Source organism: Epinephelus moara, chromosome 20, assembly GCF_006386435.1.
Source record: "Epinephelus moara isolate mb chromosome 20, YSFRI_EMoa_1.0, whole genome shotgun sequence".
NCBI lineage: Eukaryota > Metazoa > Chordata > Actinopteri > Perciformes > Serranidae > Epinephelus > Epinephelus moara.
The window spans coordinates 12147367-12167125 of NC_065525.1; the positions used below are offsets into that span (position 1 = coordinate 12147367).

General features: G+C 40.9%; 1 protein-coding gene across 5 annotated transcripts in view; it reads left to right on the top strand.

Moving 5' to 3' along the window:
• Positions 1 to 19759, top strand: part of hydin (HYDIN axonemal central pair apparatus protein) — a 121826-nt gene that overhangs the window by 23891 nt on the left and 78176 nt on the right. For all 5 annotated transcript variants that reach the window (XM_050073040.1, XM_050073039.1, XM_050073043.1 and 2 more), the window contains exons 8-16: positions 4457 to 4658; positions 4961 to 5150; positions 6248 to 6347; positions 10956 to 11074; positions 11715 to 11938; positions 12100 to 12167; positions 12297 to 12538; positions 14999 to 15099; positions 15883 to 16018. In XM_050073040.1, the coding sequence (XP_049928997.1) occupies positions 4457 to 4658; positions 4961 to 5150; positions 6248 to 6347; positions 10956 to 11074; positions 11715 to 11938; positions 12100 to 12167; positions 12297 to 12538; positions 14999 to 15099; positions 15883 to 16018 (1382 nt within the window). The remainder of the gene's footprint in view (positions 1 to 4456; positions 4659 to 4960; positions 5151 to 6247; positions 6348 to 10955; positions 11075 to 11714; positions 11939 to 12099; positions 12168 to 12296; positions 12539 to 14998; positions 15100 to 15882; positions 16019 to 19759) is intronic.

Here is a 19759-nt window from a genome sequence, read left to right on the forward strand (position 1 = left end):
AAGTAGCGCCCAGCACCCGACCTTGAGTTTTCCAGGCAATTAAAAATGCGGCATGTGTAGAGCCCCATAAACAGGTAGTTAGCCTAACACAAAGAAGGTCTAGAGCAGGGGTTGACAACCTTTACTATCAAAAGAGCCACCCAAAACATGTTTGAGCCTTTTAATGAAGGTAACATTGCCTATTAAGTGCAAATTAGCCTATCATTATTACTAGTAGGTCTAAATGAGCATTTATTAATATATTTTTCCATAAGGAAGTGGATACTCTTACTATTTATGATTTTTTGGTACTTAAAATTTGTAGTGTTGGCAGTGAAAGGAAACAAATCCGACCACACCCTTTTTCGAAAAACTACCTCTTTTTTGGATTTTTAATCCATAGCCAGCCCAGCGAGGGAGACTCAAGAATAGCCACCTCCATTGAGGTTTGGCCATAGACTTAAAAAATAATGGAAATAGCTATCGTGACATCACCCATTGGTTTGTGGACTCCCCTTGAGTTTGGCATTATGGCCATTTTGGTTTTTGGGAGTCAGAAGTGACTATATTTGGCAAGAGGCTGGTGCTGTGGAGGACGGAGGGGTGGATCTGACTGAGATGCCGAGGACACTATCAGTAGACAGTCTATCACTCAAAGCGGGCCGGCCTTAATTATGCATCACTTTAAGCCTTGATAAAACATAAACTGGTGAGTTATAAAAAAGGAGGGTTACCTACATTTAAATCAGTTGTGTAGCAGGTTTGGCCACCACACTGTTGAAAAATATTTAAAACAATAAAATATGATTTTGACAAATTCATCAGTAATAGCTTTTATATCAGCCAAAATCGTAACGAGTAATTGCAGTATAGAATGATGAGCAAAACAAAAAGCTGGTAATATCCCCAAGTTCCTGGGAAAAAAGCCAAACAGACATTCCCCAAACAACCATCAACAAACCAATAAACAAGCTGCTGATATCTTTATGTGGATGTGTATCACATGCGTGCATGAGGTACAAGTTTTACACCTGTATCATTTGTTAGCAAAAGTTAACAGTAAAACACTATTGTGCCACATGGCTCTTATGGTAGTTACTCAGCATGTGGTGGTTAAACACCAAATGTTAGCTTGAAAGTTTATTTTAATAGCTGTTAACAATATTAACAGCAACTATAAAAATGTGTAACACTCATTGATTGCAGACAAAGTCTCAGAATGTTATAGATATTTTGCCTGTAGTGTACGGGGCACACACTGATATTTGAAGAAGAAATTGCTGTTGGTTTACTTGCCAACTGCAGGTCCAGAACTGCAGCCCTGAACCTGCTGGCATTGCAGCTTTGCAACTGGATGTGCTGCCATTTTGGGTGCTTTGCGTCAATGATACCGTGCCCTTGTTTATTTAAAAACTGTTGGAGTCACATTAGTTCAAGTGCACTGGTGCAATTTCAGACCTCAAAATTTTTGCACAGTCAAGCTAGAGTCAAGTTTCTAATCCTCGGCCAAGAGCAGGTTTTTCACTCACCGTCCTGCAGAGCGACTATCAATCCTCCCAGTCAGTTGAATAAACCTGCATTCCGGAGCACTTGTAACTTGTAAATCATTTTGTTCACTTCCATTCAATTTTGTAAAGTAATTAATGGCAAGTCTCCACGGCTGTTTTGGCTGGAGACAAGCTTTGAAAAGCACAACAATCACAATTAAATGAAACACCCATTGGACTCATTGAGTTGCACTGTTTGCAAATGGGAAAATCCCCCATGTCACTCAGATCTCAGTTTTCATTTCTAATCATTTAATTGACCAAAGTATCTGTGTTTTCACTTACGCTAGGGAAATGTAATACTGTATCAAAGAAATTATGAATCACAAAAATATGGAGAGGGAAACCCTATCGTGTACAGAGTATTCAGAATTCAGACATCCCCTCATATTGTATCCAAAATATGAAAGATTTCCGTGTGTGTGTGTGTGTGTGTGTGTGTGTGTGTGTGTGTGTGTGTGTGGAGTGGGACGAGCTGGAAATTTGTCCTGGTATGAAAAATATAACCTCTGCAGGTATACAAATATAATTGCTCTCAGGATAAGCAGTGTGTCTCTACAAGCTAAAGCTCCAGTCCTTGAAACTCATTGAATTTACATAAGCCCTTGTTCTTGGTGGCTTTATACAAAACCTTGTTTTGCATTTTATTTTTATTGCTGCTTATTGTTGCTCTTTCTTTCAGTGTTGGAAGTGTGCACAGTGTGATGGTGGCACCTTGTTATTACCATAGAGACTCATTATATGTCCTGTATATCATGGAGGACTTTGTCTCTTGTGATTATGAAACTTACTCCAGAGAATCATACTGTGAAACTGTATTCTGTGTCGAGGGAAATCGTATTTATCCTAAGTCTACTACATTGTGATCTAAACATTTCATATTCATTTTAGCCTGATGTATTTCATATTACTGCAGGCTTGGCAGCATAATAAAGTCAGTAGATTTGGATGCCAGTTATTCAGGATATTTTGAGAGCCATTTTAATCTCTTGTAAGGCCTTTTGATCCAGATCCAATCTTTCAAAGCTAGACTTTGCAGTTTGTCCTTGACTCCACTGTGAGTTTCTCCTCTATCCACTGCCCACATTAGGCCTGGGACTCCCAGAGGAGCAGCGGTGGCTGCTCAGCGGGTAGAATTGTTTTGTGCTAAGCAACACCCCGTTGAGTACTGTATGTGCAGTATGCAACTGTCTCTCCCTCATGCAACTACATCTTCAGAACATTGCTTTAATTAATGCATTCAATAATGCTAATCTTACAGTATTAAGTACAATCTTACATCGTACAGCAGGTAATTGATTTATTGATTCATTTATTGTTATATGCGTCACAGATTATAACCATTTGCCATGTTTTCAGTACATGGTATCAGTTTATTCCTGTGAGTCTGAAGATGCAACCTGTTCTCATTCCCAGGTTGTCAAATACTGATGCTTTGTCACGATCCTTGGTATCTCATAGCGACGCACAGGGCACCCTTTAGCGTCTCACTGTGGTGCATGGCTAAAATACATTGTAAGTGTCATGGTTAGGTTAAGGCAACATGACTGCTCGGTAAGGTTCAGAAAAAAGATCATGTTTAGATAAGTATGTTTGTTACTTGATGTAGCCTACTGTGACGTAGATACATCATGTGAGTGACAGCAGTACACAAAGATTATATGTAAATTACGCAATGTTATGTTAAAAAACACTGTTGATTTTTGTTTTCACACGACACAAACTGTGATCTCCTGGGTGAAAGTCTGGTTTTGTTTGACCCATCCATCTCCTTGCCCTCCCGCCCTACGAGGACTTTCTCGCTCTTTGCGCTACCTCAGTTGCTCTCAGCGTTGTGTTGGCATGGATAAGTTGACACTGGAGTTAATTCAAAGCATGGTGCATCTCACAAAGATACAAAAGAGTGCCTTTGAAAGGCATGTGAAAAAATGTTGGTATTTGACGACCTGGGAATATGACTGGGCTGAAAGACATGTTGGCTTTAAAGGCCTAGACACACACATAATTGACATGAGACAGCTAGTGGCGAAGGAGGCCGACTGTTGCTTTGGCTCACAAGGTTAGGGTGAGGGCAAAGAAGTCATGGTTAGGGCTAGTACTAGTCGATAGCAGCACAGTAGGGAGAGACTACTGTGAAAAGAGACTTTATGGCTGTGTTTCCATGGACGAAGTGGATAAACAAGGCTGCACAGACACAGTGAAAATTGAATTATTTAACTTTTTTCAACTCATTTTTAGTTATAAAAAATATGATGGGAACAATAATATGGTGTTATGTATTCAGTATGTTATGGGAAAATAATACGAGTAGAGGAAGCACTGGTCAGTTTACTTCCTCTTTGGGCAGACATGTTTGACAGTGGAACTGAACATCTTCCAACTTTATGTGCAGTGATGTGGACTGAACAGCCACAATTGGTAACTGCAATCTGAGGTCTTGCTATTTGTCAGATACGATCTGAAAAATCTACAGAGAAGTGTGAAAAATAAAATCTAGAGGAGTATGGAATTTTGATAGGGAAAATGAACAGGAGCCCTGTAAATACATGTACAAGTAGAAATAAATGCAGGCTCATCAGGGTACAGTTTTGTGGCTTCACAGTATTACACAAATTGTTTGATCTTGTTTTCTGTGTATAGTATATACTTAATGTGCAAATGTTAATAAGAGCTGGTCAGTCAACTTAAACAAATCAGGATTAGAAAGAAGTCTCACTGTTATCGATTGATTTTTGGATGAGGAAAACAGTCAGGTGATTCGTGTGAAGTGGATACAGAATATATTCAGCTGTTAAATTCATGCTTTGTTGCCTTTATCTCATAACTCATGTGACCCGTTTAGGGCATTGATAGCTCATTATCAGAAGTCTAAAAACCACTGGCATAGTGTGGGCATTGAAGTCTGCTGTTTTTGCATGTCCTCTGCCCAGGTGAAGACGTGTACATCAGCTTGTATGGGACTTGTGAGGAACTGGACATCCATCTTGAGCCTGACTGTGTTCTGCTGAACAAGACTTACATTTCCCTGGAAAGCGTACGCACAGTGTCCCTCACCTACAAGAGTGACATCCCTCTGAAGTACTGTTGGACGACATGGCCCAGCCTGCAAGAAGAGGCCCTGAGCTTATTGAGGTATTTATGCATGCACACAACTGATTAAACACAGACAATACAGGAAAGTGTTTAGGAAAAGATGTTTTTTGAAGTGCGGGCTGTATAAGCTCCCCCTCTCTCTCGCTGTGTGCATGTGTCAAGTAAAATTACCTGCTGTGTTGTTTTTTTCTTTACAACAGCATGTGTTGCCAGAAATAGCTCAAGTGTCCATCACTTTCTTTCTGTCTGCAACTCTTTGTTCTTCTCACTGCCTCTTTTTCTCTCTGACCCTCTTCATTTCACTTTTTTGCCTTTCACCTTCCCTTCCTCCATTTCTCTAGGGAGAGCTCAATGCTCCATCAGGAGGAGGAGGAGGGGGAGAGGGAACGGTTGCTTGTTCAGTGTGAGTCTGACCCCACAGCGGTCCATCGCCTCCCACTGCTGTCCAGAGCTCTGCAGGAACGCAGAAGCCAGGCTGCAGGGAACCAACTCCTGGCTCTCTCACACAGCTGCATAACTGTGGAACCAGCGGTGTGTCTCTGTTTTCCTGTCTCTCCATATCCCTCTTGCCCAGTGTCTCACTTTGGCTAATGTTCCACACCCACCCATGGATTCGCAGCCTAGTTTCTCTCCTCATTAGGACTGTGCAGCAGAGATAATAACTTCTCATGATGTGTCTGAATAATCTAATACTTTCATTTATGCCAAGGGGGTTAACATACCTCTATGCAGCCCTCTCTGAGTTGGCAGGGATTCAGTAGCTTGTCCAAGGGCACTTGGGCAGATTGGATGTTTGAAACAGGGCTCTTAGGTTGAAGGACACTTCCTGCTAGATGCTAAGCCACCTACTGTGTGCTGCCTTGTGGCTGTAAGGACAGAAATGAGAATCTGTTGTGGATTCCCCCAAAAAGATCAGATTAGAGTTGTCGCAAAGAGTTATGTTTCAGCTCTGTTGTTTGAATGTAAATCCAGTCTGACTCTGCAGTAACGGGAGGGTCACGGACTTGGCCCCTTCTGCCTAGGGACCTTCAGGTAGCCTGACCTGTTCTGACACCGCCACCCCCCTTTTCTGTCAGTGTCTCCTCTGCTCAACTCATCCAGGTTCCCTGGGCAGAGCATGAGAGGAGACAGATGAAAATCAGAACGAGAGGGCAGGAGAGAGAGATTGCGGGGGAGAGAGAGTAAACAGTCTGTAAGCCAGTCACAACACAAACTTTGAGAGGGCATTTGAGAGAAATGGTCAGCAGTCTACTCATGCGTAAACCCACCCACCCATGCACACACACACACACACACACACACACACACACACAGAGACACACATAGGTATTAGTAGGTGTCAGAGAGTGTGTGTGTGTGTGTGTGTGTGGAGTTGAGGCGGGTAAGAAAAGTTAACTTCCACACTGTTTTCCCCACCGAAATGAATGCAATTGAAATTCCATCCATAAAACTTCTCTTGTGCATTCACACCATCAGGCTGCTGCTAACACTAACAGTGAGTGATCGTCAATCCAAGCTATTTTTTTCTGTGAGAGAATATGCATTTATAGTGTGTGCGTGTCTGCTTTATAAAATATCCCTTAAGTAAAATAACCACTTGTTTTTCTTCTTGTCTTAACATGGTTCAGGAGGGTGAAATATGGCCTAACACCCCAGCACAGTTCAACATTGTCTTCAAGCCAGAGGAGGCCAAACTGTACCAAGACACAATATATTGTGATGTCACAGGTCAGTGTCGAGCTGGAAAATACAGAACTCATTTAGGTTTCACATAGCAAAGCACAGTATTTGTATCTTTACGATGCAGTAACGATAAAACAATGTCTAATTCTTAGCCGTGCTAGTGGCAAGGTGTTAGGAGGGCAATGACATTCAGTCAGACCACCACTTTCATCCAGATCTCAACAACTTTTGGATGGTCTTAGATTACTACTGTTGGTTTTTAGTGAAATGTCTTGACATTTATTGGATTGATTGCTATAAAACGTGGTACGGGCATTCATGCTTCCCTCAGGATGAATTGTAATAACTTTATTCCTGACTGATTTCTGAACTTTTCATCTAGCAAAGTCTAAATGAGCCCAGTAATGTGTTGTATAACCTGCAAGAGTGATGGCATTCCTAACCTAGCCTCAGCTGTACTTTGTATTTAGTGCTAATTAGCCAATGGCAGCATTCTAACACGTTAAACTTGGGGAACATGGTTAAAATTTTCCCTGCTACACATCATCACGTCAGCATGGTCATTTTGAGCATGTTAGCATGTAATCAAAGGCAATGTTCATGATTGGGTCTGATGGGTGCATGGGCGGGAACTCAATACCAGGACTCCATTTCATGACACCTACTGCACAGACTCTGGCTCCAAATGATGACACCAGCGCAAGATGATATCCTGTATGCGGGATATTTTTGCTTCTTTTTTTACAGTGGGAGAAATTGTAAACACATCTTCCATCTTTATTTACGATCTATGGCCCAAACCCGATTGGCCCATAGTGTTACCCTACCTGCAGGGAACAAGCCGAGCTGTAATTTCTCAATTTTTCGCTTTTGCATCACTTTTAATCTGTGTACTGTCATGAATAATGTATGGGCCATCAACCCATCCCGACCTCCCACCTCTCATTAATGAGGAGAAATGTTATGCTATCTCTGTTTAATAGATGTGGTATATGACAGTTTAAGGCTGAGCTGAACAGTCGATAGGAGAAGGCGCATGCCGGAACTCATGTTACAGATGTCTTTTAGTACACTGAAAATACTTTGGTTGACTTAAGCTTGTGATAAATGTTTTTACATTAAAAAGACACTGAGATTTTTATACAGTGGAAATTCAAGTTTTTAATCAGGCTTGGGCTCAAAACTGCTGCTGTGGTTTGGGCTGGGGTCAGGCTTGGACAGGAACTGTGTGGCTTCATGTAGGGCAGGCCTGATCTTTTTGGGCCCAATCACAGCTCTACAACCATATTTTTAAGTTTTGGTTTCTGGTGAGACCCCAAAGCAGACACAGATGGAGGTGTATGAAAACAAAAGAATTTATTGCCGAAGGAAAAAAAACCAAAAATGCAGGCAGTGGAGGCAGGGTGCTGGCTGGCTAGGAGGTTGTCCACCAGTGTAGAGAGCCAGATCTCACACATATTAGAACAAAACATGACATGCAACCCCATTTATGATGTGTGGACATGCTCGTATAAATAATGCGTCTATTTTCATTTTTTCATTGAAACCTATGATCAGAATAGTCACCTGGACTCACTTCTATAGGGAATTATTTTCTGGGGACCCCCTTAAACTCCCTCAAGGACCCCTTGGGGTCCCTGGACCCCTGGTTGAGAATCAATACTGTAGTCCAATACACCTTTAAAAGACATTTTGATACAACTGATTTGCCTTTTTGAAACAACTTAGACAACATTTTCAAGACCGTACCTCAGGGTTCGTCCATTTTATCTGTGGTCACAGTCTCAAATCAAATATGTGAAGGGAAGCAAGACATAACTCTGACCTCACATAATCTTGGTACTCATTCACAGAACAGGTTGTTGCCTCACATTCCCTTAAAGGTAGGGTCTGGAGGATTTTCCAGTTGTTGTTTGTAAACACACATTCAAATTCGGCCCCTCCTATCAGGCTCAACTCTCCCGGGTGTACGGAGCCCGGAGGTACGGAAGAAGGCTTCACAGAAGAGGTTCAGGCAAGGCTTGCGCTGGTGCACGCTCGGACATGCTCGGACACGCTCGGGCACGGCACCTGCGCTCTGTCATTGGCTGGGGTCTAGAAGCGGTCTGAGTTCACAAAAACATCAAAATACAGTTAAAGGGCAGGAGCTCTGCAAACAGAGTCACCACCACACATGAGTAGAAGCCCATAGGTGATGATTAAGCAGGATTTCATTTGTGTATGTCTATATAGTTTGATCCTCCTTATCCTACCTTTAATCAGAACTGAACTAGGAAGAATGTCATTCTCTTCCAGTGCACCTTATACATGGAATAATCTGACCTTAAACTTGGACACTCTGCCACCCTTATTTCAGATCTTGTGATGAGTGTAAATGCTTTGAACTATACATCTACATCATAACATGTTTATCATTCTATATTTCTACTTTTAGGGATCAGTTATTGCTATTGTTGTTTGTTGTTTTTACTGTATATGATTTTATATCTGTTAGAATTATGGCATTAATTAATTAATTAACCTAACCTGCATTAATTAAGGCAGGTTAGGTTAAAGGACAAACTAAATGTGCATTAAAACTTACATTTACAGCCAATTTACAGCGTCACTTGACACAAAGTCAGCGGGTTTCTTAAACAAAAAACCCTCCTAGAAACCAAAGGATAACTCTTTTCTTTTGTTTGCTCTTCAACACCTTGGAATTGATTGTTTTAACAACTTCAAGCAGTCTGTACTCTCCTGCTGTTAATCAATAGCTTGGGCTTTCTCATATAAGATTCTTCTTCCCTCAGTGGGTTGGTGCAGACAAAGGTTAGATATACAAGCCTGGGTAGCAAAACATGTCTGTCTGGTTATTGTCATAGAACAACAGCTTCCCTCTTTAAATGTTGACTTCTCCTTCAGTGTACGACGTCCTCAATGAAACATGTTGAAGCACCACAAATGAGCCCCTAAATCTGCCTAAATGCTTTGACCACTGGATGACTTATTGCTACTTGAGCTCATTTTCATATTAGACAATGCAGTCATGAGGCCTCAATATATTCATCTCATCCCAGTGGTTGTAAAAGGTTGTTGGTAAATTTGCATGTGGCCGTCACGTGTGTCTTCTGAGCCGGAGGCCAGATTTACATTAATTTCCATGTTTTCTGAGGCAGGTGACGCCCTGACCAGCCTAGGTCAATGGCAGCCAGACTGGACACTACCCTGATCCCTCACTTTGCAAGAAGCTCAGAAGCAAACTCAGCAAAACTGAAGGATAGAACTTATATGCCCTTTACGAAGTTAATTCTGTACTTTGAAGGTAGTCACCTTATTCCGTGTCTCAACACGCCTAAATGTTTTGTATAAGCTAAAATAAAAGCTGTAGTTATGGTAGTTTTTCAGAAAAAGTAACCATTTATATTGCCAATATGTGATCAGTTTACATATTTATACCAACGTTATCAGAGCTGCTGGCTGTGTAAGATCAGCTGCTGGCATAATGTTACAAAAGCATGTTGAGTGTTTTTGCAGTGTTTTGGTAATAACTATCAATGTTTGCAAAAAATATTAACATTGAAAATTAATACAGATGATGATGATGAAAGCAGGCTAAGTTAATGCTGTTTAGGTGGCTCTAGCTGGGCTATGGTTCTTGTTTTGCTACAGGTGTACAAGTGAGCTACAGTTAGCCGTATGGCAGAAGAAACAATAGCATATAACAATTCTCATTGGATTCTGTATGCGACACGGAAAATTAGCGCCTGGTGATCAGGTTGTTAGCTTAATCTGTAGACAGTTAAGTTCATTAAGCAGTTGTGTTGACAGATTTTGCTTTTGGTTCCTCATAGCAGAGCCATCTACATGAGGGAACACTATAAAGTAATGAACAATGTCCTTATATGTGATTTCATGCCATTTTCTTATGTTGTGCTCTCAGTCACTGAATGGCTGACGGATGTGGTACTGTAAAACAACCAATCGCTGCAGTGTTACTGCTGAATATTGCCATATTCATTCATTGTTAACACCGGCAACTAGTGCAGCTAGCTGTAAACCGTAAAAAATGAAAACAAGTATGTTAGAATCGAAAGTTTTTAAAAAAAATGGGAGGGGCACCATGAAGTGACTACTGTGCAGGAATGTTGTTTAGTTTTTGTAAACAATATCGCCAACAAAAGTGAAAATGAAAACCAACTCCAGATTCATTTGCATGTACAATATTTGCATTTTTTTCATAGCTATGTCAGCAATTTTGTAGCTTCCTCTTGGATGCATGCTGCTTACGATCTAGCACCTGGTTGCAATTTTTTTTTTAAGTCCTGACCTCACCTGTGAGTTGTGCCCAGGAACATCCCGAATACAGCAAAATAATAAAGAAATACATGCAGAAGGCAGAGTTTCTGCAGATAAATACACCGCCACAGACCTATAGTGGGTTATAAGTGATGACTGATAGGGACTACTTCTGTATGAGTCTACACATTTTTTAAGAAACTCTTGTAAAGTATATCTCTTACCTGGAAATATTAAAGCAGCCTTTCCAATTCAACTGCATTAAATCAGTGTCTGATATATATAGTGTTTGAGAGATATTTTTTACGCATATTTTTAACTGCCTTTAACTTTGTTGTCTTGTCTTTCTCTACGTTTGTCTGTGTCTTTACGTAGGCCGTGAATCTCGGTTGCCTCTCACAGTGAAGGGTGAGGGCCTGGGACCTAATCTCCAGCTCAGCTATGACCTGATGGACATGAAAAACGTGTTCATTGGTGACAAAGACTGTTATGAAGTAAGAAAGATTACGCCTGTTAACTGTGGATCTAAATGTAGTAAGAGCTTGTGTATGGCATATCCTCCCTAACTTTTTATAGGAAGTCTTTTAATCTAGTTGTTAAACTGTTAAAATATTGTGCTCCACCCAGTCAGCCAAGATGCTCATTGAATTACCATGTTCTATACATATTGACAAAACTGAAGTATGTATCATACAGTGTTTGCCAATATTTTAGCGTAAATGTTATTGACACTATCTTGTATCTTTAGCAGTGACTGAATGGACGAGTTTTAAGTATTAACAATGTTCTGAAGTCACATTTGGTGTTAACATCATCCTTGATGTGTGTCCTTTCTTAAAAATAAGACTAAACTTTCAGTCTAAACTAACTAAACAGATAAAATCTCCAACATAAAAACAACTTCTATAATTCTCTCTTTTTAGTACTGTAATAAAGTCATGTTTTCTCCAAAATAAAAGCAGGCTCCCAGAGCACTATTTGCAATGATATTTTTCCATTAAAGCTGAACTGAAGCGGATAACATCACAAAACATAAATGCAGCACATGCATATTACTTGTTTACTGACGGTGGGGCTCATGCAAGAAAAAACATGACTTGAGTGATAGGTCAATGGATCTGTCTTTTTGTCCAGCTGCAGGTGTACAACAGAGGACTGATTGATGCCCCTTTCAGGCTGTCAAGCCCTGACACCACTTTCGGCCGCTGTTTCTCCTTCAGTCCTGAGGAAGGTGTTGTTCCCTCTGGGGCCTGCCAGATTGTGGAAGTCACCTTCCACAGTCGCATCTTGGGAACTTTCTCTGAGGACTTGCTGCTAGCTGTCACTGGACAGCCTCAACCACTTACCGTGACCTTCAGGTGAAGTTAGCAAGTGTAGTAACTCAGATTGTAACAGAACATTCAGATTTATCCCTAAGAAACATTATAAAAACTTGGACTTAAAAGTTGTGGCAGCATTACTCATCAAAATACCAGGGTGTCTTTCTCATGGCTCCTATTTTTTGGCCTTCTTTTTCCAGGGGGTGTGTCATTGGTCCCACATTCCACTTCAATGTTTCAGAGCTCAATTTTGGAGATGTAGCCTTCGGTGAGTAATAACATTTATCTTAGGTTCATTCATTTTTAAATTGCTACAGATATATAATGCCTCAGAGCATCACAACATTCACACACACAAAAAAAACATTTCCTCCACTTCATTCTCCTCTCTGTGCAGGTTTCCCACTAACAATGATTTGTACCCTCTTCAATACCTCTTTGGTGCCTATGACCTTTGCCCTGCGTGTCCTGGGAGATGGGCTGGGGTCTCCCAGTGTTACTAGTGCCCAACAGGCATCGGAGATGTCCAGGAATAATTGGGAAGGCAGTGTTGCTAGAGACTTTCATGCTCGGCCTGTGGAGTTCACTGTCACACCCACTGTGGGCTCTGTGCGTGCCTTGTCAGATGTCACCATTAAGGTAGAGTGAATTAACTAATGAATGGGGAACCTATTTAAATTAATTTTGAAATAAGTTTTGCTATTGTAGCAGCATATTACAGGTTTTTGTAAAGTTGTATGCCCCAGCTGCACCAGGCAGTATGTATCTGTAAAAACATGACCATATTTTTAGTCTAAATCATGAAGTAAAGCTGCAGAAGAGATGCAAGCAATGCATCCCCCCAATCACTTACTTTACCTATATATTATATTTAAAAAATATACTGTTGTAGAAAAACGTGCCTCCAGAATAAAGGTGTAAACTTTCTCTTTAGGAAAAATCTGCCAATCAGCAATCTCGGAACCCACTGGCAATAGCCTGTATTTCTGGGGTTATGGTGTAGCCAGCAGGTATCCAGACCCAGATGTCCTCTTCTGTGTTCCAGTCATTTATAATCTCTATAAGCTTATATCTGAATATAAATGCCGATAAAAAGATAAAAAATACCCCCCCAAAAAAACAATAAAAAGCCAAAATGCTGTCAGATTATATTTCAGCCAATGCGTTTCACCTCTCCACGTGGACTGTTTACCTGCCGCTCAACTGTGATTGGTCAGTACTACTCAGACTACAAATGGACTGCAAACGGAAACCAGAACACTTCGAGTACCAACTAGAGTACCAGTATCAACGTAACATTGATATTGGCTGAGATACACCTTGTTGACTGCCATCAGCCTGTCTGCAAATTAACAGATGGCAGTGGCCAATATTTTTCTGTTTTGTCTTGTCAAGTTTGAGCAAGCTAAAAAGCAGGGCTCCAGACTAACAGCTACAATAGTGAGCAGGTAAAAGAAGAACACAGTGACTTTTTGGCACATAGGCTCTGTGATCTCACTGTTGTGTGACGAGATGGCGAGTTGCAGCCATTGTCCCGTCGTCCTGGGGACAATAGAAAACATGCTTTGGATGAACAGAGATCTTCCCCAGATTGCCTTCGAGATAAAAGGATGCAGTAAACTCATTGAAGCGTCAGAGGACGCACTGTATAGTTTCTCTGATAATGCTACACTGTGAACAATGAATCTGTGTTAAAATTAGCAGGAGGAGAGCGAGTTAACGTTAGCTGTTAGCAGCTGGTGGCCACAACTAACTGCTCACAGAGGTTGTGTTGAGTTATATTATGATGCGTTCAGTCCTGTTTAGTAAAAATGGGTATTGGGCAAAGATAAATTATAACTGTCTCATTAGGTCTTCAAAGTAATATTTTAAAAGGAGTTTTTGGTGAGAGACTTGGATAAATGCAGCTGTTTGAAGGAGAGAATTGTTGATGGTTTCACATAAAAATAAAATTGATATTAGAGAGGGAATTATGATATATTATACTGAGTAAAAAGGCTTTTAAAGCTGTTTTTCTTTAGATTTTTATCATGTGAAAGGTTATGTTTAAGGTTGTATCATAAATTTGTGTAACTGAATTTGTGCTTATTCAAAGGTAGTGTAATGAAGGACTGAATGACTTTAAAACAGTTCAGTTATTTTTTTTTAAGTGAAGGTGAATAAATAACAAAAAAAACAAAACAAAATGAACAGCAATATTAAAACATTGGTATCGATACTGGCTCCAAATTTCAAAATGGGTTAACCCCTTATATGCAGATATCTGTTTATAGAGCTTAGGTAGGCAGTGGTGATTTTATCCTCTGCCTGACATATTCAGCATATTCATACCTATAGCTGACTGAGTTCAGTAGATCTTAAGGAACAGTCTGACATTTTGGAAAATGAGTTTTTTACCTTCTTGCAGAGAGTTAGATGAGAACTTTGATGCCACTCGCATGCAGCTGTGTTATCTATTTAGCCAGATCTAGGAGATGAATACCTAAGTTCAGCTTAAAAACTCTAAATAGGCCAAAGTGGCTAGTCTGGCTCTGCGTGCAGCGACTTCGCAAAGTCTTGTTTGAATGAGGTTGCAGGGAAACAGCCAAGATAGTATTTTTAGTATAGTATTTTTTTAAAACCCTTTTTTAACCCTTCATAAAACCACAACTTTTTTTCATGGATAAAACTAAAAAGATTTAACATGGTAATTATTGAGCTTTTGGGGTGCTGGTGGCAGGATGTTGTTATGTTGGACAGAGCCAGACTCACTGTCTCCCCATTTGCAGTTTCTATGCTAAGCTTAGCTACCAGTCTCCAATAGACATCAAAGTGGTACTAATTGTCAAAAAAATTTCAACCTATTCCTTTCATAGGTGCTCTTTGGATTGCAATTTCTACTTACTTGTTTTTCAGAATGGCATACTGCTCGTCATTAAACTGACTTCATTGAAAGAACTAGAGAGGATTAAGTTTTCCTGTGATGCATTAATCAAAATTCTATGGCAACAATCTAAAACCTAAACTGAAACTGTGTTTATTTGTTGATGTGAGTACCGTCACTGTTTGTTTTGAACCTTTTGTGATCTCATACTGTATTTGTGTATTAAATACCTACAGGTGACGCTGTGCTCCAACACAGTCAAGAGATACAGGCTGGCGCTGGTGGTGGATGTTGAGGGTGTTGGGAAGGAAATCAGGACTCTGCCTATCAATGCCAGGTCAGACACATTTACTGACATGAACACACACATTCTTTGATGTACACATACTCAAATATACATCAGTTTAAATTAGTTTTGTGGTGTCTTGCAAGTTGCAGCAAAAATACTTCAATATTATTATTATTAGTTTGACTTTGCACATTTAGGCCATAAACAGATTATTGGCTCTGTTGTCCTGTATTTTTTCTCTTTTGCTGTAACACTGTTTGATCTTTTCCATTTTAAAAAGATACTTCATAAAAAATTAATGGATGAAAATGAATCACCGCCCCGCTGTCCTAGTAAGATGGAATATCATCTCATCCTCTAAAATGAGTGTTAACGTGTCACAACTGTGTCACAAGATGCCATAAAACAGCAGAGGTTCATCTCTCTTTTTACAAACTCTCCTACTACTCTTTCTCTGGAAGTTAATTGCCTTTTTTTCTTGGCAGTATCCTCTGCTGTGCTTCTAGCTGTCGCTGAAGCTTTGACAAGCTGTGAATGTGCTCCATTGAACTTCCATACAGGTGTCGACAAATCAGTGGAGTGTGTGTTAAATATTCAGAGCCTAATTTGCATAATAATACATTGGAATGTCACCTGCACCATCACTCAGAGTAGGGCAATTGTAATCTGACTTCCTCACGGCAATCACCGTCATTGTAAATTTATGAATCAGCTCTAATTAATAGAGCACAGTTTTGGCATGAAGTAATGCAATAGCTGTTGTAATTTATAAATAAGCCTCAGATCTTTTCCTTTCTTCTCCTCTCTCTATCTATTCCTCTTTGCCAATAGGTGTGTTGTTCCTGATATTGTGGTGGAGACTCCTGTGTTGGACTTTCAGAGGTGTTTCCTCAATCACCCGTATGAACAGAAAGTGCGGCTGACCAACATCAGCACTCTGCCTGCCTGCTATGGCATGCTTGACCAGGTTAAGGAGATCACTGCAGTAAATGATTTTTTATTGTGTTTATATAGTATGTTGCGGGGTAGTGAAATGAACAAGCGCAAAAGCTATCAAGACTGACACATGCGTATTAAAGAAAATGGCTCAGTTCCAGCATAAAACAGAAGATTTATGTTGTAGAGGTGGGCAACATGAAAACAACATTTTGGGAAATACACTTACTTTCTGATTTGCTGAGAGTTAGATGTGTTGGGAATCAACATATATTTACCTCACACGGTGGCACCAAATATTTTGGGGTCAACACACTAGGCTTCACACGGAGCGAAATCGTTTCACCGCTAAGTTCGCTGTTGTGCACTGCACTGCAAAGTGTGTCATGAGCCACTCCTCCGTCTACCTCTATTTCCCTGCTTTCCTGTTAGCGTTAGCACTACTCGGCTACCACGCTAACGCTCCAACTCCAACTGAGCCGGGAGCCAGGCTCACGGTCTCACGGAGAAGAGTTGGAACGTTAGCATGGCAGCCCATTAGTGCTAACGTCCCCACGCTTCTCCGCCAGGCTCAGTGAGTCGGAGCCGAGAAGCGTGGGGACGTTAGCGTTAGCAGTAGTTGGCTACCATGCTAACGTTCCGGGATCCTGCTTCTCGGCTCCGGTGAGCTCTAGCATGGAGCCTGGCGGGCTCACGGAGAAGAGAGGAATGTTAGCGTTAGCTCCCAGAGTTAGCACTAGAGCTACTACGGCTACTGGAGCAGCTTGCAGCTATGGAGCGCTTCTACCAGCTCTTCTAGTCACTGAGCCTCGCCTCCATTTCAGCAAATATATTGCATTTATTACAGGGACCATCATCATTGAAGTAGGCAGGGGAATAGCTAAACACAGCCGCCAGGCTGCCCACCAGGCTGCCCGCCAGGCTACATTTTACAATGCTAATTGCAAATGTTAGCTGGGCTGCCGGGCTACTCACCTAATACAACCGAAACGCCTGACCCATTGCTGGGACCGAGCCGCTGATAACTGAAGCTCCGGACATTAACCCATGCTACGATTGTAACATTAAATTTAATTGAATCGACATAGCGACATGTGCCTAACGTTACTGTAACACTAATTAAAACAGACATTTGACTTTATGTTGTACCTGTCCAGGAGAAGAAGAGCTAGCTCCGAGTCAGATTGTAGCCCCTTTAGCTCTCGCAGTGCTCTCCACCTTGGAAATGCAAGGCCAATGTTAATCCGGGTTCTGTCACTTTCTTTATCTGACAACTTCTTCGCCAACGACCGTTGTTTCTTTAGAGGTAATGTCAGATCCTGGTCGTCTTCAGGTGGACGTTCTGCTCTCTGCCATTTAATTTCGAAAATACGCGCTGCCATTGCTCACCGGATGTAGCCTTTTATAGGGAGGGAGGGCCAAGTGCTCCGAGAGGAGGAGGAGGGGGGGGGATTCACATGAACGTACATGAACGCGCAGCCGGGCCGCCTTGTAAACAATGGGCTGGAGATCAACACAGAGAGAGGGTGTGTGAGGTCATGCTTTACTCCAGATGAAATTACACCTCTAGTTCTTCACATAGCGATTTTTTAATTCCTTCAGTCTAGAAATGAATTTCGCTTATTGCTCTATTAATAATTATTATTAATAATTAGTAATTATATTAAATAATGTGACTTAATTAACATTAAATAACCTCGTGGGGCACCATTCCCGTAAAGGGAAAAATGATAGCCAGTTAAAGATATCAGTCTCATAAAATAGGCTAAACTATTAATTTGGAGTTTGATTAATAATTAAATTAATGACAACAACCAAAATTAACGGTAATGCCTGAAGGATTTTGGAGTTCTTAGCGCAGCAGAGGTTGACTATTCATTCACCCTTGTGCAACATTAAACAGACAGCAGGCATGATTCCAAAGAATTATATTTATCCACAAATAAGTAAAGCAAACCAAAACACACAAATTCTAACTAACTATATACAAGCTTGGTGTGTATATGTGTGTTGTGTGTGTGTGTGAGAGAGGGAAAGAAGAGAAAGAAAGACAAAGGCGGGTGTGGTGATCAAGTAGCCATTTAGCATACAAAACAAAATGGCTGACAACAGAGAACTACCAAAATGGCCGAATCAAGGCTGACTCCAGGGGGAGGTATTTGTCTGACCGTGTGGTCAGGACAAAGACAAAGGAAAAGAAGCGGGAACTTTGAAATGCCTGTTTGGATGTAGCTCTGTTGAAAGCCTATTTGTTAATGAGTCTATGTCAATGTGACGTGTGTTGCAAACAGTCTGGATTAGTGCAGAGATTGTTTAGTTGCATGCAAGAATCTGTTTGTGAACAGTATTAGCAAACTAAACACTTAGCTGTGGCGAAGCCAACTAATCAATGACCTAACTACAATCTATCACAACAATAACTCAGTAAACAGCATCAAATCACATACAACAAGTCAAACAGTCTTGCTTAGCCTGTAAAGCTGTGATAAGCTATGCCCAGTTGTTACATTACCGATCCTTGAATGGATGGAGGAAAGAGTCACTCGGTGGTGTACCACTGTTAGCCGGCAGAAGAAGGCTGGGAAGATGGTTCCAGCTGCAGTCTTTGTTGGGTCCTTTGTTCCAAAGGTTCTGATCTGGAAAGCTGGTTTGCAAACCTTGTGTTTGCCAGAGAGTCTGTGATCAGTTGCCCTCCCTTTAGTGGTTTGGGCTATGGAGCAGGGGTTCGGGCTTCTGCTGTCCAGGCCCAAACGGGAAGAGGTGTTAGCTGCTGGAGCAGTGCTCTCTTTACTCCAGCTGCTTCAGCAGCTAACACCTCTTCCCGTTTGGGCCTGGACAGCAGAAGGAATCTGTTGGAAGGGAGCACAAATCTACAGATGCCTGTGACATCAGAGTCACATGTCACTGTAAAGGTCCAATCAAGTTTTGGGACTTGAGTCTCACTGAGGTGTGAGGTGAGATCTCCTGTGGAGATGGGTGTCGCATAGCCCTCTTTGTTTGAAGACAAAGAGCATGCAGAGGAAAAAGCCTTGAAATCAGTGATGATTTTACCAAATGATAAATCATCTGTGGTCCTGTGAATCCCAACAGATGAATGATCTCCTCCATACTAATGTACATGAAAGTGGTACGTGAGAGTGGGATCAATCCTCTCCTCTAACTCCTCACAAGAAAGCCAATAACCCTGTTTTCCAAAATGCTATACTATTGATTGACTAAATACAATTAAATGTCATTATCACTGAATATTCTCAGGACTTTCTAATCAACTTTAAGATGCAACAGAGATAAGATTATACTGAGAGTCACAATAATTAGGTCCTGACTGAAAGATATGTTTTGTAACTTCTCTGCATTAAAACGTTGAAAACAACCAGGCCAATGTTATATATTTTGTTGAGTTGTGTACTCACAGTATCCCAAATGTTTCCAACAATGTTTAAACCAAGAGAAATCCATAATTTTAATCAGGGACATGGTCTGTGTCATTCTTTCTTGCCTGTCAGTGGTGTCACAACTTTTTCTTTCAAAGATAAACTTTTGTGATCTTGGTTGTTTTTTACTATGTTTTAAACAGATGAAGGATTTTAGTCATTGGACATCTGGATCAGGAGTTGTCAGAGAAGCAAGCTGAGCAAACATTAGCAGCAGTTTGGCTCCAGCCACTGTTGTGCCAACTAACATCTGAGAAACACAGTTTTTTAATGTTAAACTGCTTTATTCATTTTCACCAGTTTAAAATGCTGGGTGTGTTTGTTTTGGAGAGGAAGAG